The 26,414-nt window shown below is 60.5% G+C and overlaps 1 protein-coding gene across 3 annotated transcripts; it reads left to right on the top strand.

The window, feature by feature from the left end:
- Positions 1-557: 557 nt before the first annotated feature.
- SYNGR1 (synaptogyrin 1) lies at positions 558-26,054 on the top strand. 3 transcript variants are annotated; one of them, XM_044779565.2, is made up of 4 exons: positions 558-736; positions 16,328-16,565; positions 17,881-18,026; positions 22,344-26,054. In XM_044779565.2, the coding sequence occupies exons 1-4, from the start codon at positions 638-640 to the stop codon at positions 22,497-22,499; spliced, it is 639 nt and encodes a 212-aa protein (XP_044635500.1). In that variant the 5' UTR covers positions 558-637; the 3' UTR covers positions 22,500-26,054. The 3 variants fall into 3 exon arrangements, with proteins under 3 accessions (XP_044635500.1, XP_044635499.1, XP_044635501.1); XM_044779564.2 differs by having other exon boundaries at positions 22,278-26,054; XM_044779566.2 differs by lacking the exon at positions 22,344-26,054 and adding an exon at positions 19,395-20,110 and having other exon boundaries at positions 563-736.
- Positions 26,055-26,414: the final 360 nt, after the last annotated feature.

The following is a 26,414-nucleotide window of genomic DNA, read 5'->3' as shown; positions in this document are numbered from 1 at the left end:
TCTCTGGGCCCTTCCGGGCCGGGGGTGGGAGGCCCGCAGACACGGGGACCCACGTGACGTCAGCGTGAAAGCAGGGTGGAAAGGCCGCCGGGGAGGTGGGGCTGTGCTTTGGAGGTCTCTGAGAGGGGCTGTTCATTCGTGGTTCATCCATCCCTTCGAGAAATCTTCATGCGGCTTCCGCTGTGTGCCCAGCGCGCTGCGGGGAGGACGAATGCGGCGTCCGCCCCCTCGCTATACTGGGGGCCGAGGGAGGGACGGGAAGCAAGCAGATAACCAAGAGGGTGTGCGCCTGCCCTTGGGCGCGGAGGGGCTGCCCGGGGCCACCGCGTCCGCAGCCCCGCGCCGGGGACGGGGACACGGCCCGCATTCGCCCACCCGCACCCCTGCCCGCCCCCCGCTTCGCAAAGAGGTCACCACGCTCGCGACGAGAGCGCCCCCCGCCCGGCCGCAGCACGCGCGCCCGCAATCGAGGGCGCGCACGGCCCGGCCCGGCCCGCGCGGCGCCTCCGCGCACGACGCCCCCTCGCGGGAGCCCGGGCCGCGCCGGCCGCGAGCGCGGAGGGGGAGGGGGCGGGGCGCCGCGCACGCGCAGGGCCGGCGTGCGCCGAGCTGGGGGCACCGCGCGGGCGCAGCCACGATGGAAGGGGGTGCGTACGGAGCGGGCAAAGCCGGGGGCGCCTTCGACCCCCACACCCTGCTCCGGCAGCCACACACCATCCTGCGCGTCGTGTCTTGGGTAAGGACGGCGGGGCGGCCCGGCCGGGCGGGGGGCGCGGGCAGGGCCGGCGCGCCGGGGCGGACACCGACCCCCTCGGACCCCGGGCCGGGGCGCGGCCGCCAGGGTAGCCGTCCTGCCGGGGGACCGGTGCCCGGCCCTGCCTCCTTCCCGGGCCCCGGGGCGGGGGTCCTGGCGCTCGCGGGGGCGGCGGTGCTGCTCCCGGAGCCCTAGCTTCCCGGCGCCCCCCATTCGTGCGCTCCTTCGCCCCCCGTGGTCGTGACCTCCAGGCTGCGGCCGTGCAGCGCGCGGCTCGGGTTCTGCGCGGCCGCCCGGGCGGACCGGCGACCGTGGGGACGGAGCCTGGGTTTCAGGTGGCCTTTTTGGGGGGTTTGGATCAGGGCGTGGGCCATCTCGCGGGGGTGCACGCCGCGCCTGCCCTGGACGTTCAAGCGGGAGAGGGCTGGGAACCAGGTTTTTATGGCTTAGCCCGCCTGGTGTGGAGCAGTGCGTCGGGCGCCGGATACCTGGCTTCCACCCGGGAACGGCCTCTCCTTGGCAGCGTGACCTTGGGCTGGAAACTACCCAAGAAATGTTCACGGGAAACGAGGAGTTAAATTCCGGGGTGGGGAACGTCACCTCCTCTCTCGTGCCTCAGTTTCCTGATTTGTAGAGAGGTGGGAGGAGCCTCCTTGAGGCCTCCTTGGACTCTGATGTTTCATGGCTCTCTGACAGCCTCCCTCAACACACACCTGGATGCCTGTGGGGAGAGACCCGGGGGAAGGATGCCCGGTCCAACCGCTGGTCAGTGGGCAGGGGAATCACCCACTGCAGAGGGCTGAGTGGGGTTCAGACCCGGGGTGGGGAGAGGAGGATGGGACAGAGACAGTGAGCACAGGGGGAGGGGTTCGCGTGGCCTGGGCAGCACCGCAGGGAAGGGAGGCCCGCCTCAGTCTGGGAGGGGTGCCTCCAGCTCCCCAGGGTTGGCTGCCCATCCCCGGACACCCTCACTGAAGGGTCTTGCTCTACAGCCCATTCCTGTGGGCCCCAGGGGGCTATGCCTAAGGCCAGCTGTGCTCAGACTCCCTCATTTCCTGGGTCTCAGGGCCATGTGAGGGTCTGATGGGTGGGACAGCTTGGTGTTTATCTCCAGCCTCCCATAGAGATAAGGGAGCTACCTTTCCTTTGCTTACAAATGTTAGAACCCCTCCTGGTGCCACAAGAAGGGTGGTCACGTTTAAACGCCTTTTTTCTCAGGCGCCCACCAGATGGAGACTCTTTGAGGGTGGGGAAGTCCCGTCCTGTTACTCTTTGCGCCTCAGTGACTGGACAGAGCCTCGCACCCTGGGCACCTCCATGAGGGCTTGGGGGGGCTGACTTCATGCATCTGTGTCAGTCTTCAGCTCTCCGAGACCCTGACAGGCCATTGGCAAAGGTAGAGCTCTGGGGGGCACCTGCCTGATCAGGTGGGCCAGCTGTGTGCACCACTCTCCTCTGCTGGCCACTGGCCTGGGAGGGCTCTGTGAGGGGGTCACTCCTGCCTGTGATCGCTTCATTTAGCGAAGCTTGATTGAGTTATCGAGGCCCCGAGGGAAGGCCAGCATGACTCAGATGCAGCCCTTAGTGCTCACGGCACCCACAGTCCCACTGAGGAGTGAGCCAAGGACCCCAGGCAGAGCCCTGAGAGCCAGGAGAGGGTCTCCCTGCCGTGGCAATCAGAGAGGCTTCCTGGAGAAGGTGATGTCGAATTGGGCCTGGAAGGATGAGGAAGGTTTACATATGTGCACCTCGGGGTGTGGGGAGGACGTTCCAGGCAGGAGGAAGGAAAGGGAACTCCGATTGAGTGCCCACTGTGTGCAGGGGTGTTCTCATGATCACCCAGCTAGTCCCCAACAGCCTGTATCACACTTGAGTAAACTGAGGCTCAGAGAGGCCCAAGGTTTCTGAGCAAAAAGGGGCAGACAGAGGATTTGAACCCGCATCTTCCTGTGTCCCAGGCTCAGTGCTCACCCTGGGGCAGGAAGAGTGTGGGATCCTGGGGTTTCAGGATTGGAAAGGATAAGGGTCATCTGGGCCATCCAGTGCCCAAACGCCCCCAAATGTCCCCACCGCCTCCTAGCCCTGCTCACTACTCTGACACAGTCTGACTGACACCTTTAAAAATATATAGTTTTTTCTGGTCATAAAAGTAATACCTCCCGATTTTTGGAAAATATAAAAATCACTTGTGATGGTCGCACAACAACATTAAATGTACTTAATACCACCGACTGTACGCTTAGAAATGGTTAAGATGGTAAATTTTAGGTTGTGTGTATTTACCACAATAAAAAAAATTTTGGAAAAAATACCCATGTGTGATCCCCGCACACACGTAGGGAGGGCTGCTCCTCCTTCCAGTCTTTTCAGAAACGCGTGGTGCTCTGAGACATTTTAACACGCGGGGAGGGTGCCGGGGATGCGGCTGGCCACCTGCCCTTTGCCCTCGCGCTTGTTCCAAATGCCGTGGGGTCTGGCGGGCGTCAAGCTTCCCCCTGGAGCTGATGGAACCTGAGCTCCAGGGCCAGGGTGACCAGTTCCTCCTGGTTTGCCGGAACTTTCCAGGTTTTAGCACTGAAAGTCCCGGTCCCACGTCCTGGGAGCTGCCCTGTCCTGGACAAGCAGAGCCGGTTGGTCGCTCTCTCCAGGACTCCTCCTGTGCCACCCAGAACCACTGCTCCCACAGCCCTGCAGGGGCCCAGCTCTGTGCACATGGGCTCGTGAGTTTGTAGAATTTGTAAAAGATCTTTTCCTGTTATTTTTCCAAAAAAGGACCCCGAAACTGTTTAAGCTTCAGGGCCTCACCAAACCTGAAGCCATCCTGGAAGCTGAGTCCCCTGAGCCCCCAGGCCTGGCTGGGCGGAGGCAGCTCCTAGGACCGCACTATCTCAACTGGGCTTTCTCAGCTTCACTCTGCCAGCTGCTTCCCCCACCCCCACCCCACACACCTGGCGGGGTGATTGCTCCCAGCAGGAACTGGGAAATTAGCTGTGTTGGTTAAGGTGGGGAGGGAGCTGGCTGTGTTGGTTAAGGTGGGGAGGGAAGTGGTGGTGTTGTTTAAGGTGGGGAGGGAAGTGGTGAGCCCTCTGGCCGATCCCAACTTGGACCCTTCCTGCCCTGGGCCAGGAGGGCATGGCTGAGTTGGGACAGTGTCCAGGGCAAGCTCGGAGCTGCTGCCTTTGACTTGGGTTACGGGGGAGATGGGGCTGTGCCGGCTGGGCGCCAGGAGATGCACTGCCACTCCCAGCTCCCCGAGCTGTGCCCACCCCCTGTGCCTCGGTCCCCCCATCTGAGTGAGGAGGCTGGGCTAGGTCCAGGGTGCCCGTCGCCGCTGCTCCTTGCTCTGTCCTGGAGCCAGGTGGGGGAGTGGAGTGCCAGGAGGGCGCTAACTCTTTCCTGAGAAGGACCACCTTCTAGTTGGAATTTCTGCTCTCGCTTTAGAGGGTTGAAAGGGCCTGTGGGAAAAGAGTATTGGTACTGGTAGATGAGCAGGCTTTTATTTAATGCTCTATTTTGGCAAAATAGAAGGATACAGTGTTTGAAGTTTCGCCGTTTTCGGCATTGATCTCCTAAGGGCGTTGGCTGTAGCACCCAGGATTCTGTGAGTAGAGTGGGGGTCGTCCCCCCAGATGGCAGAAGTAGGGCACAGGCTGGAGGGGACTTGTCTACTGGCTCAAGGCTCAGGCCGTCAGAGCCGCAGTTTGGGCCCAGTCTTCAGGGTCCACATTCAGTGCACCCTGAGGCTTCCCTGCCTGGGTGGCAGTGGCACCGAGGGGTGGCTGGATGAGGTGGATTCACAGCCTCCTTGTTGTGAGCCTCCCTCAGTCGTCCCAGGTGAACACTGAGCAGAAAAGCTGAGCTTGCTTTGCAAACACAGCAGCTTCCAGAGGCAGCCCTTGCCCCTCTCCCAACCAGATGGCCACGCCCTGGCCCTCCCTCGGATGGACCTGCTGGAGCCCGCTGCGGCCCGGGTGGAAGGGATCCAGCGTGCAGATGGAGCCTCTGGCCAGCTCTGGCATTCGTTCATTCACTCCACAGATAGCAAGTCCCTGCTCAGTGCCAGCCCGTGTGCCCCCGGAGATGCTCTCAGTCCAGTGAGAACGAAGTTGAGTCAACAGGCACCACTGGGGAGGCTTGGGGTGCTACAAGAAGGAAACCCAGTGGGGAGTATGTAGCTACCTCTGTGTGTGTGTGGGTGCAGTGGAGGGCTTCCAGGGGGAGGTGACTGCTGAGGTGATTCTGATAAAGAAGTGGGGAGGGGCGTTCCTGGTGGAAGGAACAGCACATGCAAATGTCTGGAGGCACGAGGTATGAGTGAGTTTTAGAAATGATGAGTGAGTTCTCATGATGAGTGATGGGTGAGTTCTTGAGGGCCCCAGATGTGTGAGTCGGAGTAACCAGTCAAGAGGCTAGGCAGGAGTGGGCAGCCCCGGAAGGGCTCGGACAACAGATACACGAGCTGGACTTCATCCGAGGGCCATGGGGAGCCACAGAGGGTTGTAAACAGAAAAGAGGTGTGTTTCGGAAGCTCCCTGTGGCTGCCATGTGGAAGCGTGGCTTGGAGAGGACCCTGGGGGCCGGTGTCCTGGCAGGAAATGTGTGGTCTCATCCAGCCTGTCCCCTCCCAGCGCCAGGCTCAGCCCTGTCCTTTATTTAGGAGCCAGGTCCAGTGCTCCTTTGGCATTTATTGCTGACAGTCCTGGAACCTTGCTCACCTCTGCGCCCACCCGTGGCTGACCCTTGGCTGGTCCATCTCTCTTAGGTCCGGGCTGGGTTCTGCCACAAGGACGTCTTCAGGAGTTGTTGGCTGATAGGTTTCCGGTGTCTTGGGCATTTGCTCATGTACGGGGGGAGCCTGGGAGAGCCTGGGGTTTGGGTCAAGAGCAGGACCACCAGCACGAGACCTTGGAAAATCCCAGGCCCCTCTAAGCCTCTGTCGCCTCATCTGTCGCAGCGGGTTGGGCACCTGGGTTTGGGGCGGACATGAAGGTTTGTGGAAATGGACAATTAAAGGGCCTGCTGTATGATCCACTCCTCCTGGGCGTGTGACGTCCCCGTCAAGTGGGTTTTGTTGCCCCCACTTTAGGTGAGAGGCTGAGGCCCAGACACGCTAACTGGAGTTGCTGGGGTTACAGCCTGCGCTGATGTCGAGGATGTGGCCCCCGCTTCCTGCTTAGGAGAGTCCCCCGCCACCCCGGGAGTCCCACGTGGCCCGCTTGTTAGACAGGCCTGAGCCTGGGGAGAAAGAACAAAGGCTGGGGAGGAAGGGCGGAGAGGAGGAAGAACCAGGAGGAGGAGGGTGGAAGGGGAGAGGCAGATGGCAGAGCTGGCGAGGGAGCCACACTTGGCACCCCGACCGGAAGAACCAGCTGTCTGGTGGGAGGAGAGGCAGGGCAGGGCGCTAGGAAGTGCGTGGGGCCTCCTTCTGCACCGACTCTGGCTCTGACCCTGACTTGAGCAAGATGCCACCCTTTCTGGGCCTCAGTTTCCCCATCTGTCAAATGGGAAAAGCATAGTCAGATTGGGGTAGAGGTTCCCAACGTTTCCGCCGTCAAAGAGCCCCACTCGTGCTGCTAGTGTATTGTAGGTTGGGAACTTTTGGACTCGTCGGTCTTTAGAGAAGTGATCAAGAGCCACTGCCCAGCTCAGTGCTTTTTGAGGGGTCTGCAGCAGGGGGCCTGGGTCCCAGGCCCGTGTATGCGAGCAGAGCAGTGTTGGCTGGAGCCCGGCAGGGCGGCTCAGGCCCTTGTGTTTCTGGAGGAACCTTCCCTTCCTGGGCTGGAATTTTGCTCCGCTCCCCTCTGCTGGGGAGGAAGGTGTGGGATGCAGAGGACTACAGGCAGGGGTGGCCGTTGTTTAGGAAGTGATCATCCAGGAACTGACACGCCCAGGCTCCTCGAATAACTCACGGTCCAGGGGGGCGAGACGACACGGCCTTCTGTCTCTGCACATCCTAACTGTAAATTGCACTGTAACCTGGCCTCCCCCGCAGGACCCTGCTTCCCCGGCACCCTGGGGACACCCTCAGTGGGGACTCTTCTCTCCTTCATCCCTCCCTCTGCCAGGCCTGGAGGTGGGGCAGGGGCCTCCAGCTCCTGAGGCTGCTTCCAGACCATTCTCCCCCAGCTTTGAGCCTCGAGATGCCCACCTGGCCGGCTCTCCAGCGGCTTCCTGCTTCGTTCCTGGTCACTGCATGCCCGCTTCCGTGATCCTTCTCACAGCCTGGCCTCTCACTGCCTTGGCCTCCCCTCCTCCTACAGCCGTGTCCTCACGTGCCTCGGCCCCTCTCACCACTGGGTGTACCCCAGGCCCGGCTGGTCTTTCCAGCACCTATGTGGACTCAGATAGCTGCCTCTCCCCGCCCCCCTGTCTTTCCAGCTCTGCCCCTCGCCTGCCCCCATTCCAGTGGTCCTTGGGCCTGGATCTTCTGAGCCATCGGCTGTCCTGCTGTGTGCCAGCCCTCACCCCAGTCCTCCAGGCCCCCTTTGCAGCCTGGGCTCCACAGTGGTCTCACTTGGCTGCTCCCAGCTCCAGCCCCTGTCGTTGCACTCACCTGGCAGAGCTCTGCTTCCGTCCCCCTCGGCCCCTCCCCAGGCGCTCTCCTGTCTGGTGGCCCAGGCCATCCTCACTGCGGCCACTGGACCCCACGCTCTGACCTACTCAAGGCCTCCAGTGATGGTCCCTGTCTCTCTCCCTCCCTCTCCTCCATCCTTGAGGTCGCCCTCTCCCCTCTGGCTTTCTCCCGCAGCTTACAAAGGAGCGTTATTCCATCCCCTCACCCATCGCTCTGGACCCTCGGATATGACTGTGGTTTCCTTTCACGTGCTCCCCGCTCAGGCTTCTTCCCCCACCTCTCCATCACGCGTGACCTTCACATCGGCCGAGTCCCGTGGCCGATGGTTATCAGTGGCTCTCTCAGCCGCAGGGAGCCGTCCTGCGGTTTGGGTCACCCTGTCATCATCTGTTTCCTGTCCTCGTTGAGCGCGTGCTGGTGTCTGCTCTTTGGTGAGGGCTCACAGCGTAGTAGGGAAATGTGGTGGAGAAACTAGTTGAAATATGGAGGTGAGCGCGAGACCCAGAGTGAGGGACACTCCCTCAGGTTAGGGACAGGGAGGTGACAGTCAAGAGGAGAGGGAGGAGCCAGCCAGCGGAGGCAGGAGAAGGAGTTCCAGGCAGAAGGAACAGCATGGGAAAGGCCGAGCTGCCGCCCTCGTGGGCTGTAAGCTCCCGGGGAAGGGCCGCATCTGTGACATCACTGTCGTATCCCCAGTGCCAGACAGTGCCTGGCATCCTGTGAGGGCTCCTCGTGTGGGTGAACGAGGTGGAGAACTGCACTGCTCTGCCCTCCTTCCACCCACCCTCCCCATTCAGGTCTCTCACCCAGCCCTTAAGGCCCAACTCAAACATCACCTCCCCCTTGAAGCCTTCCAGGATTCCCCCCAAGCTGGCTCTCTCCTCCCCGCTTCCCTTGCGCTCTGTGTGAAGGGCTGTAAGGACTCGCAAGGACACAGTCCCCTTCGTGTCTTTCTTCTCTAGGAGGTGCACCAGGGCCTGGACCGAGATTCTCTCCCTGAGGCCTGGAATTTCCAGAGGGAGAGAAACAGGTATCAGGGACAGGCATGTGGGGCTGGAGGGCAGAGGCGGCAGGGAGGTGGGGAAGAGCCACAGAACTGGGTGCTTAAAGCTACCTTCTTCCCAGTGAGGGACCTCACAGAGCCTCAGTTTCCCCATCGGTAAAATGGGGACAGCAATGCCTCCCTCAGAGGGCTGTTGGCGGTGTAAATGAGGTCCTGCTGGAAGGGCCCAGGCAGGGCTGGTTCCAGGGCTGGCATTGCTCACCCCCCCTCCTCCCCCCTCCTCAGGGCAGAGGTGGCAGGACCTGGGTGAGGAAGGACCTGGGGTGTAGAAGGTTAGGGGGTGGGCGTCCGGAGACTGCCACCAAGCGTGAGCCCCGGCCCAGCTCTGGGTCTGTTTCCCCTTTTCTAATGAGGCTCCCGGCCCCCTTGTGGTCAGGCAGCCCCAGGAGGGCAAGGATGGGGACAGTGTGGGGAGGAAAAGGGCCTCCTTCAGGTCACCGGCCGAGTCTTAGCACCTTGGGGACAGAGGTCCCAGGCCCTAGCCCGGCAGAGCCCCCTCCCCTGCCCACTGCCGAGAATGTGGGGGCAGCTTGCGGGACGATTACCTCCTAATCCCCGGCAGGTCACTTCCAAGGCTGCAGAACGTGCAGCCGGACGGGGGAGGAGAGGACGGACTGGGGGCCACCGCCCGCCTCGGCCCTGCAGCCTCACATGAGGCCCGTCAGGAAGCCGGGGCTGCCTGGTGCCCGTCACACGCTCTTGCGTTGGCTCCGGCCGGCCTCCTCACATGACCCTGGGGGTAGCAGGGCCCGCTCCCAAGGTGGGCCCTTGGCAGCCTGACTCATCCCTCAAAAGCTGCTCCTTTCTTCTCAGCCCTTCCCTGGGGCCCAGGAGGCAGGATGGAGGACTTTGGTGGGACAGCGGCAGGAAGGCCGGTTCAGCTGGTGGTGAGGGAGAAGACTCAGCAGCCCCCTTGTTAGGGAGTGAACTCCCCGTGGTCAGAGGGGTGCAAGTGAGGGAGGGGTGCAAGCCAGGGATGCCGAGGAGGGAATGTCCTTTTTCCTGACTCCTGTGCTGCCTGTGTCTTTGCTCATCTGTCAGGCTTGCTGTTTACTCCTCTCGACGCCTTTCCTAACCCTCTCTCTGGGTCTGGGGGTGAGACGTACACCCAACAAGGGAACCGATAAATAGGGAAAACATTATACAATGATGTTATCAAGAAGACAAATTGTGGTATGGGAGAAATATTGTAGATCTGGGAATCAGGTCTGGAGGACTGCTCTGAGGAGGTGTCTTTCACTGAGATTTGGATGTTGAGAAGGAACCAGTGGGAGCCAGCCAGGAAGATATGGGAAAATCTTGGGAACAGCCAAGGCCCTGAGGCAGGAATGAGTGTGGTAGGAAGTGTGTCTGAGAGGAAGGCAGGAGCCCTGGGGGTTGCGGGAGGGGGACTTCGCTGTCGGGGTGCAGGGGGGGACATGATCTGGCTTAGGTTTAAAGAGACCACGCCAGCTGCAGTGCAGGCGGCAGGAGTGGACATGCAGGGATTGGGACGCTGCTGTCATCACCTGGCAGGAGGCGGTGGTGGCCTGGACCAGCGTGGGGACATGGGGTAATTTGAGTTATTCAGGGAAGGATGGAGTACTGGGCCCAGATTGGAGGGGTTCGAGGCCGAGCCCATTGTGGGGTCTGAGCATTGGTGGGGAGCCAGAGCTCAGATGCATGGGGGCGCTGGAGGTCACTGGGGGCTGGGAGAGGCTGGAGGTGAGACCAGCGGCCCAAACAGGGGGGCATGAGAGCCGGCCTACGGGCTGGACTGTGCCCGCCGCCCGGCAGGGCCTTGGGAGGAGGGAACAGCAGGTGTAGACACATCAAACAGCCTGTGGCTGTGCCAGCCCGGCCCTCTGGGATGGCTGTGTTGGGTGGGGAGGGCAAGAGGCAAGGCCAGGGTGGGGTCTGGGAGTTCTGGGGTCTCTGTTTCTGTGCGGCTCTGAGTCCAGTAGCTCCAGATCCTAAAATTCCAAGACTCTGAGATTCCTTCCGATTTGTTTTTCGGAGTTTCCTGTAGCTCTCTTCCAAGTGCCATCTGGAATCTGTTTTTAAAAGACCCAGGATTGGATTATAAAGATGGTGAGAACACGCAGAGCCGCTGCCCGGTTACCTAGGCCCTTCTCCTTTTTTTAGCATTTTCTTGGGCTCAAGGGAAAGAGGTGGTTTGTCCTGGGCCTGCCAGGGCCCAGCACCTCTCTAGTCCTTCCCCCTGGGCCGCCCCATCCTCTCCTGCTCCCGGCGCTGGTTCTCCTGGGCAGCCCGTCCTCCGTCCCGCACAGACCCTGCGCCCCTGCTGCTGAGCCGCCATCGACCGTCAGCCCGCTTAGGTTCTGGCTCTCTGGCTGCGGTGTCTGCTCTGTGCTGGCCCTGCAGACCCGGCCGTCGCAAGTCACCCCGAGGCTGCCTGACTCAGGCACTGGCTTTGGACTCAGAGACTCGGCGTGGAGTCTGGGTCCATCCCAGACCAGCTGCTGACCGGCCAGTCCCCGGATGCAGCTGTCCAATGAGGACGAGGATGGGGCCCTCACGGAGTGTAGAGCATGCAGTTCAGTGACAGCAGGTCCTGAGTGGGTCCCCGTCCTCCTCGGACGGTGGGCGGCTGAGGGACAGAAGCCTGAGGCCCTGCCCTGCTCTTGGGGCTCCCAGCCCCTCGGCAGCTAACTGGAGACGTTGACCTGGGCCTCGGAGGGTCCTGGGGGAGTTTAGCAGACCGCCAGGGACTGGTTGTGTGTCCTTGGCAACGCTTCTTCCCTTCCCCGAGCCTCAGTTTCTCCATCTGTAGACTCTCGGGCCTGGTCTGGGGGTGCTGCCTGGCCTGGCCTGGCCCTGTGGCCTGCCGGGGACCTGGCACGGGTGCCCTGTTCCATTGTCCTCCCACCCCTGCCCCGGCTCTTGCTCTAACTCCCGCAGACCTGTCAGCATATTCTGTGGCTTCACCTCCAGAGTATGTCCAGCACCTGCCCGGCTCCCCATCGCTGCTGCCGCCCAGCCCAGCCCCCTCGGCCCTCACCTGGGGCGACATGGCCCCCAGCTGGTCTCTCTGCTTCACCCCTGCCCTACAGGGCAGCCAGGTGATTCTTTTCAAACCTAAGTCAGATCAAGTCAGCCATCTGCTCTTCCTAAGCCTGAAGTGGCTCCTGAACGCACCTCGCCCCTCAAGGCCCTGGGGCCAGCCCCCCCTTCCTGCCTTGGTGAGCTCACCTCACTCTGCTCTGCTCTGCCACACCCACCTCCTCAACACACCCAGCTTATTCGCATCCCAGGGCCTTTGCACTTGTGTTTACTTCCCCCTGGATTGACCCTCCCACAAACCTGCATGGCTCTGCCTCACAGCACTCGGGCCTCTGCTCAAAGGTCACTTCATCAGAGGCCCCCAGTGACCTAGCCTGTCTCCTCTCTCTCTGCTTTATGCTTCCTCAAGACACTTCTCAGGACTTGGGTATGTATTTGTCAGTTTACTGTTTGTTTCCCTCAGTGAGAGTGGGGACCTTGCAGCCTCCAGCACAGAGCCTGGCACATACCAGGGGCCCAGGAAACACTGTTGAGTGAATGAACAACTGATGGTAAGCCCCGGTTCTCTGGCCTCGGAGATGAGGCCTCCCAGGCCCGGGACACGGGGCCCTGGGGGTGCACAGTGGTCAGCTCCTGGATGGCACCTGCCAGCAGAGGGGCCCCTAGCAGCTCGCCCCACCTCCACCTGATGTGAACAGAAAGTCAGGTACAGCTCAGGATCCTGGTGTGATGGAACAGGCCTCCAGGGAGGAGGGGCGAGGAGGTGGGGACGCAGCTGGTGGTGCGAAGGGAGAGGAGGCCCCAGGTGGGTGGGGCCCGCGCACGCGGGGCCTTGACTACCTGCCCGAGATGTGCAGGTTGTGTCCAAAAGGCCGAGGGGGTGGGGGGGGAGCGGGGCGGCCTTCATGCTGCACAGTGGGGACCATGATCCACAAGAGCCAGATCTTGTCACCCACCCCGTGACTTCTCACTGCGTTTCAACCCCATGTCCCTGCTGTGTCCCCCCCAGTCCCCCTTCCGCCCCATGTACCCCCCTCCTGTCCCATGTCCTCTCCAGCCCCAGCTCCCTAGTCACTGCTCTACCCACCTCCTCCTCCACCTTCGGCCTTTGCCCTTTCTGTTCTTCTGCCTGAAACATGCTTCCCCCTAGCCTTTGCAGGCCGGCTCCTTCCAGTCTCAGCTCGGAGCCCCTGCCCAGGGCCCCCTTTGCTCACCACCGCCACCTGCCCCCCGCCTTTGCCGCCGCCCATCATTGCCGTATTGTCTGCTCCACTTGTCCCGCACCGGGCTGGCATCTCTGGGTGCTTGCTCCCTGCCCTGTGCTGCCCCTGCACACGTGACCCCATCCATTCCTCACGAGACGACAGTGAGACCACCAGGTGCATCATCGTCCCACTCCACAGATGAGGGAACTGAGGCCCAAAGAGGGCAAGTCACTTGCTCACGGCCACCCCGCTAGACAAGTGGCCAAGCTAGGATTCAGCAGGCCCAGGCAGTCTGACCCTGCTCCTGCCCCCGTCACTCCTGCCCCTCCGGGCAGCTCCCTCCACAGGTGGACACAGCTGCCCCTGACCCCCTCGCACAGGGTGCCAGGTGCAAGCCTCTGTCCTGTGACGAATGCCTGACCCCGCATGTCCTTTGCTCTTCCGGTGGGCCCCGCCCATCCCTCTGAGGGTGTTTTGATCTTGCTCCTCACTCTCTTGGGGACACTTCGTCTCCAGCACTTTCCTCCTTGCCTCTCCGAGGACTCCCTGCTTTTCTCCCCCAAGAGGGCTCATCTTAATGCTTCCTCCTCTGCTGTCCCCAAAGCCCAGACTTCCTCCTGCCTGCTCCTGCTCTCACCTCCACCTGCCGTCGTTTGGAAGGGCACCCACCCTTGTTCCTGCCTCTGGCAGCAGCAGTGTCTCCTCCAGCCCGCAGGGAGGGTTATGTGTCCTGGTGCTCTCCCTGCTGTCCTGGGCCTCAGGAGAAGGGAGCTCACCCTCAGTAAGCCCCTGCTCTGCTCTGCTCCAGGCACTTCGTGTACTTCCCCCATCATCCCTGGAGGGAAGGGTCATTTCTACAGAGGACCAGTCTGAGGCTCAGAGAGGTTAAGTCACTTGCCTGAGGCCACACAGCATGAGCAGCAGGCCTGGGATTTGAATCTGGCTGCCCTGTGTGACTCCTCAGTGTCTGAAATCTCTCTCTAATCAAGGGGCTTTTGCATTCTGCTGGATTGGTGATGTCTAGTGACATCCAGGACAGGGCCTCAGATTGCCGACCTGGCAGTTTTCTGGGAGGAACCTTGGACTTGTCTTGGTGTATGGGTCCAAAGGGCTGTGTGAATGGTGGTCCCTGGAGGTGTGCAGTGCACAGCCCAGGCAGCTGGCTGTCAGAGCCTGCCTTCGTCACCCGGTATCCAGCATCCACCTTGCGTGTCTAGACCTTGTCAGTTGTCCAGGGGTCCCTTTGACAATTGCTTTGAAGTCAGGACTTCCTGTCACTCCCCCTTGTGTCCCTGGGCACAGACACTCCGGTAACACCTCCTGATACTTTGCTGCCCTCCAGCCCTTTCTCCCTGGTCTGATCCCCTGGGTCTCTGGAAACAGCAGCCCGTCTTCAGGGCCCGCCTCCTGAAGCTGAGAGTCAGCTTGATTGGGTGGAAAAGAGCACAGGGCTGAGACTCAGAAGACTAGGTTCGAGTTCAGCCCATGCTGCTGACAACAGGGCCACCTCCCCTTTCTGAGCCTCCTTCTCCTCGTCGGTTAATCGGAGATGGGATGACTTGCCCCCTGCTTTGGGGGGGAGGGGTGCTTGTGACGATGCAGAACCTGAGACAGGCGGGGCTGTGAGCCTGGATGCTGCGCGGGTCTGAGGATGTGGCTCTGTGTATGTTCCCTAATCAGGACGGGCAACTGTGTGGCTCACGGGTGCCGCGGCCCACTCTGTGCCTGTGGCTGAGCAAGGACACGGCCCGACAATCCTTTTTTTTTTTCTCTAATTGCAGAAGAATTCACATAACACACAATAAACCATTGTAAAGTGTACAGGTCAGTGGCATTTAGTGCATTCGCAGTGCTGGGCAGCCACCACCTCTCTCTCGTTTCACAACGTTTCATCCGTTGATGGGCGTTTGGGTCATAATCCCTCGTAACACACAGCGTTGTGAATCAGTGGTCTCCAGACTTTTGATCATGCACAAACATTTTTGAGTCAATCCTCCCATTAAATATACTTATTTGTTTCACGTATATTATAACTACTAGTGTAATATATCCAATACATTATAAAACCTATGTCAAATGTAGATGTCATAAAAAGATAAGATGAAAAAAGTCAAAACATTCCTCATATTTTTTCCCACACCGACCCTGGAGTCACTGCCCATCCTGGGCAGCAGCTGAACATGGAAATGTGTCTGGCTCATATGGAAATTATAGTTTCTCTTCTAGAAAATTGGAAAACACAGAGAAGTGGAGAATGGACAATAACAACCCCCTCTGGCCTCGCCTCAGGCTCACTGCTGGCCACACCTGGGGCTCTGCTTCTCGTGTGGGTGTCCGTTGGGTCCGGGCCTCCTCAGCCTCACACAGATTCAGCGGGGTGAGAGGCAGGAGCAAAAAGGGAGAACTTCCGAGGCGGGTCCCCTGAGCTTGAAGCCAGCTCTGCCACTTCCCAGTTGTGTGACCCTGGGCACTGCAGCCAATGCCTGCACTTTGAGCACCTCATCTGTAAATGCTGATAGTGATGGTGTTAGTTAGCTATTGCTGTGTAACAAACTGCCCCAAAAACATTGTAGCTTGAAACAATGAACACTTGTGATCGCACAGTTTCTGCAGGACGGGAATCTGCTTGGCTGACTGCTTCTGCCTCAAGGTCCCTCAAGCCACAATTGCGGTGTCAGCCAGGGCAGCGGTCTCGTCTGAGGGCTGAGGTCAAGCTCACTGACATGGTGCCAGCAGGACTTGGTTCTGTGGACCAAGGGGCTCAGCTCCCTGCCTGCTGTTGGCTGCCCTCAGTTCCTGCCCCCCGGGCCTCTCCACAGGGCAGCTGGCAGCGCGGCAGCCGCCTCCATCAGAACGAGCTAATGAGAGGAGGGAGGAGGGCGAGCAAGACGGAGGCTGGAGTCTCCGTGACCTCCTCACAGAAGCGATGTCCCATCACTTTTTGCCATATTCTGTCTTAGAAGCAAATCACTGGGCCCAGCCCACAGTCGGGGAAGGAGATGCATGAGGGCGTGGATACCAGGAGAGGGTCACGGGGCCGTCCCAGCTGGCAGCCTCCCTAACTGAAACGGACGTGTGGCGGAGGGTTGTGAGGTTAAATGAGGTGCCGCGCGTAACGCACGCGGTCGTGCAGCTTGCCCTGTGGTTGGCGGGACTGCACCGGTGTTCCGCTTTCATTCCTCACTCCTGCCACCTGCCAGGGCCTGGGCAAGAGGGAAGGGTGGGACCGAGACAGGGCTTGAGACCCCAGCAGCCTATGGCTCCGCAGAGGGGATGGGAGCACCAGACGGGGCTGGCCTCTGCCAGTATCCGGAGGAGTCAGCTGGGAGGTGGGTTTTAGCAGGTTCACCTCCCAAGAGGGCATGAGACCGCTTGTTCTGGGAGGCTGCATCTGGTCCTAGGGGAACCTTGGCATCAGGACCCAGGAAGACCTCTTAAGACCTGGCTGGGGGTGTTGGGCCAAATGTGTGGTGAAAGGGCCCTCAGTGCCTACAGCTGAGGAAGGAAGTGATTGTTCCCTCGTGTGCCGTGTGACCCTAAGCAAGTTGCTCACCCTCTCTGGGCCTCCCCTCTGAAATGCCTGCTTAACCCCAGCCTTGTGGCTGTTTGGGGTGAAGAGGGCTCACAGAGGGGCAGGCAGCAAGCCGGGGGGTGTTGGCAGCCTCCTCCTCCCCCAGGGCTGGTACCCGGTGGGGCTGACTCTCACGTGCACTTGCTCCCACCCACAGCTCTTCTCCATCGTGGTGTTCGGCTCCATCGTGAACGAGGGCTACCTCAACAGCCCCTCGGAGGGGAAGGAGTTCTGCATCTACAACCGAAACCCCAACGCCTGCAGCTACGGCGTGGCCGTGGGCGTGCTCGCCTTCCTCACCTGCCTGCTCTACCTGGCCCTGGACGTGTACTTCCCGCAGATCAGCAGCGTGAAGGACCGCAAGAAAGCCGTGCTGTCTGACATCGGTGTCTCGGGTGAGTGCCTGTGGGCACCCCTGGCCCAGCAGAGCCTGCGAGGGGCGTTGCGGCCCCTCTGTCCTCACACACACCCGCGAGCAAACAAGGTGCAGGCGAGTGAGGGGCAGACGTGGGGCCCATGGCTGGCCGCGGGGAGGGGTGGGGCCAGGGCTGGCCCAAGACCCAGAAGAGCCCATGGCTCCCAGCCGGGAGGGCAGTGCGGCCTCGGAGGAGTTGTCTGATCTCTCAGTGGCCTCTTCCGTGCCACCTCCCTGGGGCCACGAGAACTGAGCAAGGTGGGGACAGAAGGCCTACAGCCAGTCCCTGCAAGCGCCAGCCAGACCTGGGGAGCACAGGACTGGAGCTGGGGAGCCAGTGCGACCTCCTGCCCTTGCCCTTCAGAAACGGACCTGGGCGGGTACCCTGACCTCCGGCCCCATGAGATTTGAGAATCTGATTGGCTGGGGGTCAGTGAGGCCGTGGTCTCAGGTCTCTGGCTGGGACCTCCCTCCATTTCCAGGCCTGGTCTCTCAGGACGAGCCCAGCATTGAGGCCTGGGGATCCTTGGACTTGAAGGAACTGGAATGAGATTAGTAGTTCTCAAACTGTGTTCCAGGGAGCCCCAGGGTTCCCAGCAGTGCCTCTGGAGACCACCCCTGGGCACACACGCACTTTATCGTGAGCAGCTCTGGTCCTCCTTGGGTAGACCCTGGGCACCCGCAGAAGATCCTGTTGCCACAAGGCTTCCACTCCTAACCCCCCAGACCTCGGCTCTGAAGGGCCACTCACCCACCTCGGGAGCTTTGTGAGGCTGCACAAATGTTAGAGGACGAGGTTCACAGCCATCTGGGTCTGAGCTGCCAGCCTTGCCTTGGCCTCCTCTCATCCTGCCCTGCCCCGTGGTTGGGCCAGTGCTCCTCCCAGAGAGCTGCAGGCCTCAGGGCTGGACCAGGGTCCCTCGGGGATCCTCCTGGGAAGTCTGTGTTAGGCTGAGGTTAGAGAAATGCCGGCCTAGGCTGACTGGTTTTTCTTTTCTCTCTGTCTCCCCTGCTCCCCTCCCTTCTCACTGTCGCGGCTGTCCCGGGTCTGCTCCTGGCCTCGCTCTCTGCTCGGCCTGGCTGGCTCCTTTCCCTCGTCTCTCTCCCGCTCTGCATCTGACCCACCTCTCTGTTCTCGCCTCGCCTTCCCTGTGCTCCCCCTTGCCCCCCGCCCCGCCTCTCCCGCTGAGGGTGGGGGAGTGTGGGAGACGTGCTCCTGAACCTCTCCCTGTGCCTCGGTTTCCCGCTTGCTCCCTATGCGTGGCCCATTCGGCCTGGTCCTGATGGACCCCCAGCCTTCTGGGCCTTCCTCTGGTTCGTGGGCTTCTGCTACCTGGCCAACCAGTGGCAGGTCTCCAAGCCCAGGGACAACCCGCTGAACGAAGGGACGGATGCGGCACGGGCCGCCATCGCCTTCTCCTTCTTCTCCATCTTCACGTGGGTGAGTACAGCGCCCGCCCAGCCTGCTGCCCAGGTGGCGGCCTGTCAGCACGGCTAGAGACCCCATCTGCCTCCCTCCTTGCTCGCTCCCGGTGGGGTGCTCCCTGGGGAAGGAGACTGTTGCCATTGCAGGCAAGGACAGTCACGTAGTGATGGCAGACCCTCGCTTAGCTGCAGAGCCCCCTTCCTGAGTCAGGGTCCCCCTCCCAACAACGCCAGTAGTTGAGTGGTTGCTATTTATTTTCCCCTTTTACAAACAAGAAAGCTGAGGCCCAGACGGGAAGATAAGGCTTCGAGGTCTTGAGGCTGGGAGGGAGTCAGGAGACCTGGGTCCCATCTTGGGGCTGCCTGTCATTTTCCAGGCCTCTGTCCTCCCGTCTGTAAAATCGGAGATTGGATTGGGGTGGGGTGGTGTCACAAACTCAGCCGCCCAAGGGCAGGCAGGACGTGAGAAGGTGTGAGTGGGCCCGGGGCCATGTGCATGCCTGTCCTGAAAGCACACACTTTGCTCGGCTGTTCTGAAGCTGAAATGGGAACCCACAGGGGACAGGTCTTCCTATTTTTCCAGAAAAGCTAGAAATCTGAATTTCTATGTGAAATCTGATCCCTAGCTGAGCAGTTTATTCAAATTAAGAAAATATATTGTGTGAGTCAAAACATGTCTCTCTGGGCCCAGCTGGCCAGAGGGCACAGCTTTGCGGGCTCTGAACGCGGTGGTCTCGAGCGCCAACCAGCATGACAGCAAGGCCGCCCTTTCCCACTGGTTCCAGGTCATCTCCATTTAGTTCTTCTTCCCTCATCTCCATCCTGCAGATATCTGGGGTCACATGGGCTCCCTGCCCCCATCCCAAGGTTCCCTGGCCTGCCTGCAGCCCTCTCCTCACCCGCCCCTCCACGGTCCTCGGCCTGCCTTGCGCAGGGGGGAGACCCAGCCCCTCCTGCGCACCTGTGCTGCAGGTCCCTGTCCCCCAGGCTCCTGGGCCTGGCCTGAGGCAACTTCTTTCTTCTTTTGAGGGACCCTGGATATCCGTTTTCTCCTGGGACCTCACCCAATACAATATTGGGAGCTAGGGTTGGGAGGAGGAGACCTGTGGTTCAGGCCCCAGCAGGCCAGCCGTGGTCACTCCAGCTCTCCGCGTCCTCAAGGCTGGGCAGGAGGAACCAGTGACCCCGGGGCATCTCGGGCAGAGCAGGTGCCCCAGGGGGCGGGGCTCCCAGAGGAGGAGTGTGTGATTGGACAGCAGGACTTCCGGGGGCGGGCCTGAGGCCTGACTGACAGGTGCCCGCCGGCCTCCGAAGCCAGCCTGCTGCTGGCGCCCCCGCGGTCTCGGCCCGGCCGGTCGGCCTCACCCGCGCTCTCTCCCGGCAGAGCCTAACTGCAGCCCTGGCCGCGCGGAGGTTCAAGGAGCTTACCTTCCAGGAGGAGTACAGCACGCTCTTCCCCGCCGCAGCGCAGCCCTAGGCCTAGGCCTCTGCCTTCCGGGCAGGGAGCCCCGCGCCTGCCCGGGGGCGGTGGGGGCAGCGGCTACCAGGACCGGCCGGGGGGGCCGGGGCGGCCTGGGGGTCCGGTTAGGACTCGCACTGACTCATTCACCTCCTCTGTGCATTCCTCGTGCGTCCATCCGTTCAGTAAACATTTATTGAGCAGCTGTCCTGTGCCCACTGATGAATCAGGCGGGGTCCCTGGCCCCGGGAGCCCGCAGGCTGGGGAGGGGAAGACGAACAAACCGAAATCTGCCCCAGATGGGCTGCCACGGGCTGTTAGAGGTCGGGGGTGGCTCCGTACGTGGGCTGCCTAGGTGCGGAGCTGCCGACAGTCTGAGAGCCTGTCTCGGCTGCAGCGTGAAGGCTGAGTTCACAGTCCTCATGGAGGCTGGCTGCCAAGGGGGGCCTGGCCCGGGACGTCCGAGGACTCTCTTGTGCGGTGTGACCCTGGGCAAACCCCTGCCCCTCTCTGAGCGTGCGTCACTTCCCTGGACTGAGGAGTGATCATGGACCAACCTCTCAGGGCTGTTGTGTGGAGGAAACAAAGGCTGGCCCGGGGCTTGGCACAGAGATGCTCAATAAATGGAGGCTCTTTTGTTTTTTCATTCATTCATTCACTCATTCTCCAAGGAGTCGGGGGCACCTCCATAATCTCTGCTTTGGGGGTGATTCTTATGTGGCGAGTCCCTGTTCTTGCAAAGGAATTTGGCCTCCAGTTCTGCACCGGTTCCCTCCTTGGCCCTCAGCTGTCTGGACAGGAACCCATCCCTCCACTCTCTGTGGGAGATGAGGAGGTAATGGAGCACAAACAGCCCCCAGAGCAAAGCACACAGAGAGTGAGCTTCGTGACACGAGAGGCATACAAGTGCAGACTGCCTGCTGCACAGTGGAGAGGCTGCAGACGGCATACCTGCTCTGAAGAAGCAGAGCCAGGTGGACCCCCAGGTCCCTGGGCTCTGAGTAGAACTCCCAGCTTCCCTTCCTCACCCTAGTCCAGCAGGGCCCACGCCCCGTCCTGTCTTGTGGCCCCTTGAACTGGATGGCTAAGGGAGGCCCTGACTCAGTGGGAGCACAGGAGTCACCAGAGAGACAGTGCTGGGTCCCTTAGCCTGAGGCGTCTCCCTGGAAGGGTCTGCAGAGGTCATCTGTGCCCGCCCTCTGCCTCCACGCAGGAAACCAGCCCGGAGGGTGGAGCCAGGGAGCTCGGGGAGAACGCGGTCTGCAGCTGTTCCTCTCGGGGACTCATTCATTCCCTGTGTGCTCCTGTGGGCCTGCCAATGGCTCCAGGGGGCTGAGGACCTGGCCTCTACCCCAGGGGGCTCTCACCCCCCTGCCTCTCCAGGTTCCCACACCTGAGCCCCAGGACCTCAAACCCACAGTGTGGGAAGTACAGGAGGGCCACAGCTGGTTTCCCCAGCACAGCTCCCCTTGTCCTCGTCGCCATTCCCAGGCCTCTGCACTTTGCATTCAACATCCACTTCCCAGGAAGGGCTGCCCCTCAGAGTTCTCCAGTGACACAAATCAAAAGTTAATGCCTACTCATTGGGCTTCTGCAACTTTCTGGAATAAAATGCCGGCACACTTCGCTCCCTGACTCTACCCAGTTGCCCTTTTGGGTTCCTGGTTGACTTAGTGCCTTGTTGGGGGGCTGACCACAGGGAAGGAGGTGGGGGACCCTGGCCTGGGCAGGGGCGGGACCCTGTGTTCAGGTCTGGGTTCCCAGCATCCGTCTGTCCCAGGCAGGTTATCTGGGCTGGAAGGGCCTCTGGAGGATGCTCTCAGTGTAAACCTGTGGGCTGCTTTTCTAATGACAGATTGAATTTATTCCCTGGCTTGGTGTGGTCAGTGTCATTGTCCTTAGTAACAGTGTAACTGCTTTTACTGAAAAGAATTCCCCACCTAGGCATGTGTGCTGTGAACAAGTCTCTGCCAACTGGGTCCTGTGAAGAAAGGGCTGCAGCAGTCAGATGGGACTGGCAGATGTTGCTTGCCATAATTTTTCCCTCGGGGACCCCAGCACACATTAAATAGTCAAGACTCTGTTTAACTCAGTTTCCCAAACTTGTTTGACCAAGCGTTTTGAGTTAGAATTAGATTCAGCAGCAAATGACAGAAATTGCAAATAACAGTGGTTTAAACAGAGGCCAAGCCTGGCATAGTGGCTCCAGAAGTCTTTAGTGACCCAGGCCTCTTCCATCCCTACAATTTGGCTCATGGATCTTGTGATCCATTATGGCAACTAGAGCTCCAGCTATCACCTCGACATTCCAAGCATCAAGTCAAAGGGTGGGACAAAGAACTGGGGGTAACCCATTGGCCAGCACTTAGTCATATGGCCACACCTAGAATGGCCTTTAGGAGATGCCACCAGTTTTCTGTCCCACTGAGAAACTTCTTTTCCCCATTCCACACAACACCCCGGAGAACACAGTTTGAGAGGATGTTGTGGGTCATTTTAACACTCCATAGTGGAGACTCTAGAATTTCTGGTGACCCAGACTGCCCTCTGGGATTGGGGGGCGGAGGAGGTGGTGACTTCTGATCTTCCTTCTGGCTGGATGATGTGGTTCTGGGCCCCTGCGGGCTGGCTGCAAGGACAGCCTGCCTTCCCCTCGGTCCCACTGGGTTTCATCTTCGGTGCTTGGAGGATGTGTAACCCTCTCTTGCCTGTGTCCTGTGAACTAACCACCACTAACCCAGTGCTCTTGTCTGTCTCTCCCCTAACCATCCCCTCCCGCCTGTCCTTGTCCCGCGGCCCCCGTCCCAGGCGGGCCAGGCTGTGCTGGCCTTCAAGCGGTACCAGATTGGCGCCGACTCGGCCCTCTTCTCCCAGGACTACACGGATCCCAGCCAGGACTCCAGCATGCCTTACGCCCCCTACGCGGAGCCCAGCGCCGGGCAAGACCCTGCCGGCGTGGGCGGCACCTACCAGCAGCCGGCCAGCGCCTTTGACCCTGAGCCCCAGGGCTACCAGTCACAGGGCTACTGAGCCGCAGAGACCGCCTGCCCCCCACCTGCCCCTGCCCCAGCCCCAGCTGCCCCTCCTCCACGCCAGCCCCTGGTCCCTCCCAGGCTGCCCTGCCCAGCGCCTCACCAGCCTCTGGTGGTTCCACTGAGGTCCAGAGCAGCTCGGGGTGGGATGGGGCAGTAAGGGTTGGGGGTCTACACGTGTGTGCAAGTGTGTCCAGCAGGGGCTGCGGGTGTTTGCATTCTTTCATTGTGTCATGGAGCGTTCACTGAGCGCCTCCAGTGTGCCAGGCCTGTGCTCGGCATGGGTGGTGGGAGAGAAACGGCCCCTGGAAAGGGAGAAGTCAGAAGTGGAGGAGGCCCCGTTGGTACCAGAAGTGGGAATGGTGGGAAAGACGGACCGGGGTGATGCCGGGAAGGTTTGGGTGCAGGGTGAGTGTGAACCCCTGTGGGACACTGGGGGCTGTCATGCCAGGAGTGACACAACAGCCCTGCAGGAGTGTGGGGGCTGTCTCCATTTTATGTTCGAGGAAACAGACCTGGAGAGGTCAAGGTCACTTGCCCAGGGTCAGTCAGGCAGCCAGTGGTGGAGGTGGGGCCACGCCCAGGCCACTAACTATAGAGTACTTGCTGCCCCCCGTCCCTGCCTTCCTGCCCCTGAGCCTGGGGCTCTCCTGCTCAGTGCTACCATCACTGAGAGGCCTTGAGGACCTCAGCCCATGAGACACCCTGATTCTGCTGCAAGCCAGGGGCCTGTTCTGCCTCGGCTGTCCCCGCAGCGGGGCAGCCCTGCCTCCAGGCGCCTGTCCCCACATCCCGGCGGCCCCTCCCTGGCCTCCTCCCAGGGTTCGCAGCCAAGAGGGCTCGCCTCGCTCACGTGTTTCCCAGGCACGGCGCCTGTCCCCCAGGAAGCTCCAGCACCCCGTCTGTGGCCTCCGAAAGGACTGACCACTGTCCCTGCCTCTAGGAGGGGCTCACTACGTTCTTGTCCAGGGCAGGGTGGACGAGGAGGCCCAGAAGGGGGAGCGACTGGCCCAAGGTCACAGTGAGTGAATGGCAGAGCTGGGCTTTCTGCCAGGGTTCTTGCCCCAGCCACCTAGCAGCTGCCCTGATTCCCTGCCCTTGTGACCTCCCAGGAAACAGAACTGATCTGGGACACTGTGTCATCTTCCCCTCCGCCGAGGGCTCAGGGGCTGCAACAACCAAGGGCGTGGAGGGGCCTTCCTCTGGGCCCAGCAAGGCTGGCCTGAGAGCTGCTACAGTGGGACAAACCGCTCCCAAGATGAGCAGTGAGAGCCCCTGGGCGTGGTAGGCTCAGGGAGGCCACAGGCTGGAGGGGGAGGGTAGCAGGTGTCCCCAAAGGCACAGGGAGGGTGTGGGACAGGGAGGGCTTGCACAAGGTGGGCTCCTCACTGAGCCGTAGGAGACAGGGCAGCCTTAAGGATGGAGAGACGTGTGGGGAAGCTTGGGGTCCAGGGTCCACTGGCCAGTGCCTCGGGGAGCAGGGCAGGGGGGTTGTAGGTCGGCACCTGCTGGGTGTGCCCACCACCAGCACCCCGTGCCCCCACGTTCACTCACTTGCCCGTTGATTCAGCAGTTATGGGGCACCTCTGTGCAGAGGTCCCTGCCCTCAAGGAGCTGACAGTCCATCAGAGACAAGCATTAAAGCGACAGCTAGACCCATGGTCCATTAGGCGGGCGAAGCACGGGATAAGCACATGACAGGCCGAGACTCCCCGAGGAGGGGCCCTGTGGATGGGCGGGAGCTGGCCTGGTAACAAGGGAAGGAGAAGGAACTTCTAGGCAGAGAAGTAGTGTCATTTGTCCCCACTTAACAGAAGGGGGAACTGAGGCTGGGAGAGCGTGAGTGAGCAGTGGAGTGTGGATCTGAACTGAGTGTTCCAGTCCTCCCGAGGGCAGCTGTGACGGAAGGACCCCAGACAGCGGAGCAACAGCTGGTTGTTGCTGACTTCAATTTCCCACATGTGGGGAAGGGGTCTGTCTACAGTCTCTCCCCCGGGGTGGCCCAAGTGGGGACAGGATCCGGTCATGGTTTCTGCCAGGCTGAGCAGGGGACCCTGCACCCGCCCGGAGTTTTGCAAAACAGGCAAGGGTGTGGGCGTGTTTGTGGTAGAGTGGTGACGTTCCGTGCCCACGCAGGAGGCTGCGAGAAGTCCTCCCCTTGCCACTCCCCACCCAAAACCTCCTGCTGATGGGTGCTAGGAGACTCTAGGGTGCAGCTCATCTGTTCTCCCTGGGCACTGACCCATCCCTGGTGATGCTGGGCTGGAGGGCAAGGTGCCATTAAGCTTCACCCAATCCCTGGGTGTGTATTACAGGCCCTCCCTGCCGCCCCAGACTGAGATAGTTTACAAGAACCCTGCCAGGATTGGGGGGCACTGGGTCATCTCACTTCAAATCCCTCACTTGTCCCAGACACAATCCCACCGTCAGGGTGGGCGCTGGTAGGGGCCAGCCCATAGTGGTGAGAAAGAGAGGGCGAGAGATGCCGGACGGCAGGCTTTAGGTGAGATCCAGGTCCCCTGACTCCCCTCCTGGGAGGCTGGTGGGGAAGCCCTGCTCCTTCTGTTGGCTGAGGACAGCCCCCTGGGGCCCCAAGCTTAGAGCCTGTGCTCACAGGCCAGCGGTATCCCCTTTTCCCTCCCTGCTGCCCCCTCTGCCTCTCCCTTGCTTCCGAGCCTTCCCTTGGAGCAGGGCTCCCCTGCAGCCTGACCTTGCAGAGTTTAGGCTCCCTCCTCCCATCAAGCACAAGAGAGGGCCCTGGAGAACTAGGTTCCACACGGCTTTAGAGCTACAAGGACCCTTAGAGATGGTAGAGTCTGGGCCAGGAAGGAAGTGACTGTCCCAAGTCAAGTACAGAGCTAGAGGTTCGGGGTTCCAGTCTCCTGCCTCGGAGTTGACACACATCCTGTGGAGTCACAGGCCATCTGGATGCAGCTGCTGGTCCACCAGGGATGTGACGATTGAGGGACTAATTCCCAGGGGACTGGCATCTGCTCCCCCCTCCCACCTTCCTTGGTGATTCTTGATCTAAAGAGACTCCTGGGGGCCCCAGGCTTTCCCCCTGTAACCAAGAGCCCCCACTTGTGACCCCTTGGGGGCCCCCGACCCTTGGCCCGAGACCCCTTTGATTCTCTAAGGAGCATGAAGGGAGAGTACCCCTCCTAAGAATTTGTGGGAGGGTGGGCTGGTCCAGCCATCTCCCAGCGCTGCCCCTTGATGTGACACTCCCCTCCCCATGCCCACAGCCCTGGTCTGGGTGGCCCGGCCCGTTCCGCAGCGTTACTGCCTGTGTATAGTATAAATATATATATTTTCTATATATAAGATGTATAATATAAGGCTCCACAAATATATCCGTGTGTGTGCGTGTGTGCAGTGAATGGCGGTCCCCATCCTGGGCCCCCACTGGACTCCCCACCACCTGGTTAAGTCTCTCAAGAGTGACTCCAGTGGCCCTGTGGCACCCTCCTTTATGACATCTGTCCATTTGTGATGAACCAAGTGAAGGTGGTGTCTTCTGGTGACATGGTAATAAAGTAAAAATCAAAACCCACCAGCTGGTTGTGGCGTGTCATGGTGGTTTTTTTGTTAAGAGTGTGGCTTGGTCTTGCCTGGCCCCGCTGTCTCGCCTGATCTGGGACATGCTTTATTTGTTCATTATTGTTCAGTAGCAAGTAAAATCATTACAGTGGTGGCCAACACCCCCAACTTTGCATGTGTGCGTGCATGCACCTGGGTGTTCACGCGCACACACCCCAACACCATTCCCTATCCTGGTCCCTTCCCCATCCCCCAGAGGCAACCAAGATTAGGAGCTTGGCTTCATTCCTTCCAGACCGTTCCCATGCTCTTACACACACGTTTGCAGGACGCTGTTTTTAAAGTTAGTGGCCCTGAGCTGGCACAATATTTA

This window comes from Equus asinus, chromosome 4 (genome assembly GCF_041296235.1).
Source record: "Equus asinus isolate D_3611 breed Donkey chromosome 4, EquAss-T2T_v2, whole genome shotgun sequence".
In the NCBI taxonomy this organism is placed as follows: domain Eukaryota; kingdom Metazoa; phylum Chordata; class Mammalia; order Perissodactyla; family Equidae; genus Equus; species Equus asinus.
Note: the sequence above shows the minus strand (reverse complement) of the source record. Positions and strands in the feature narration are given on the sequence as shown.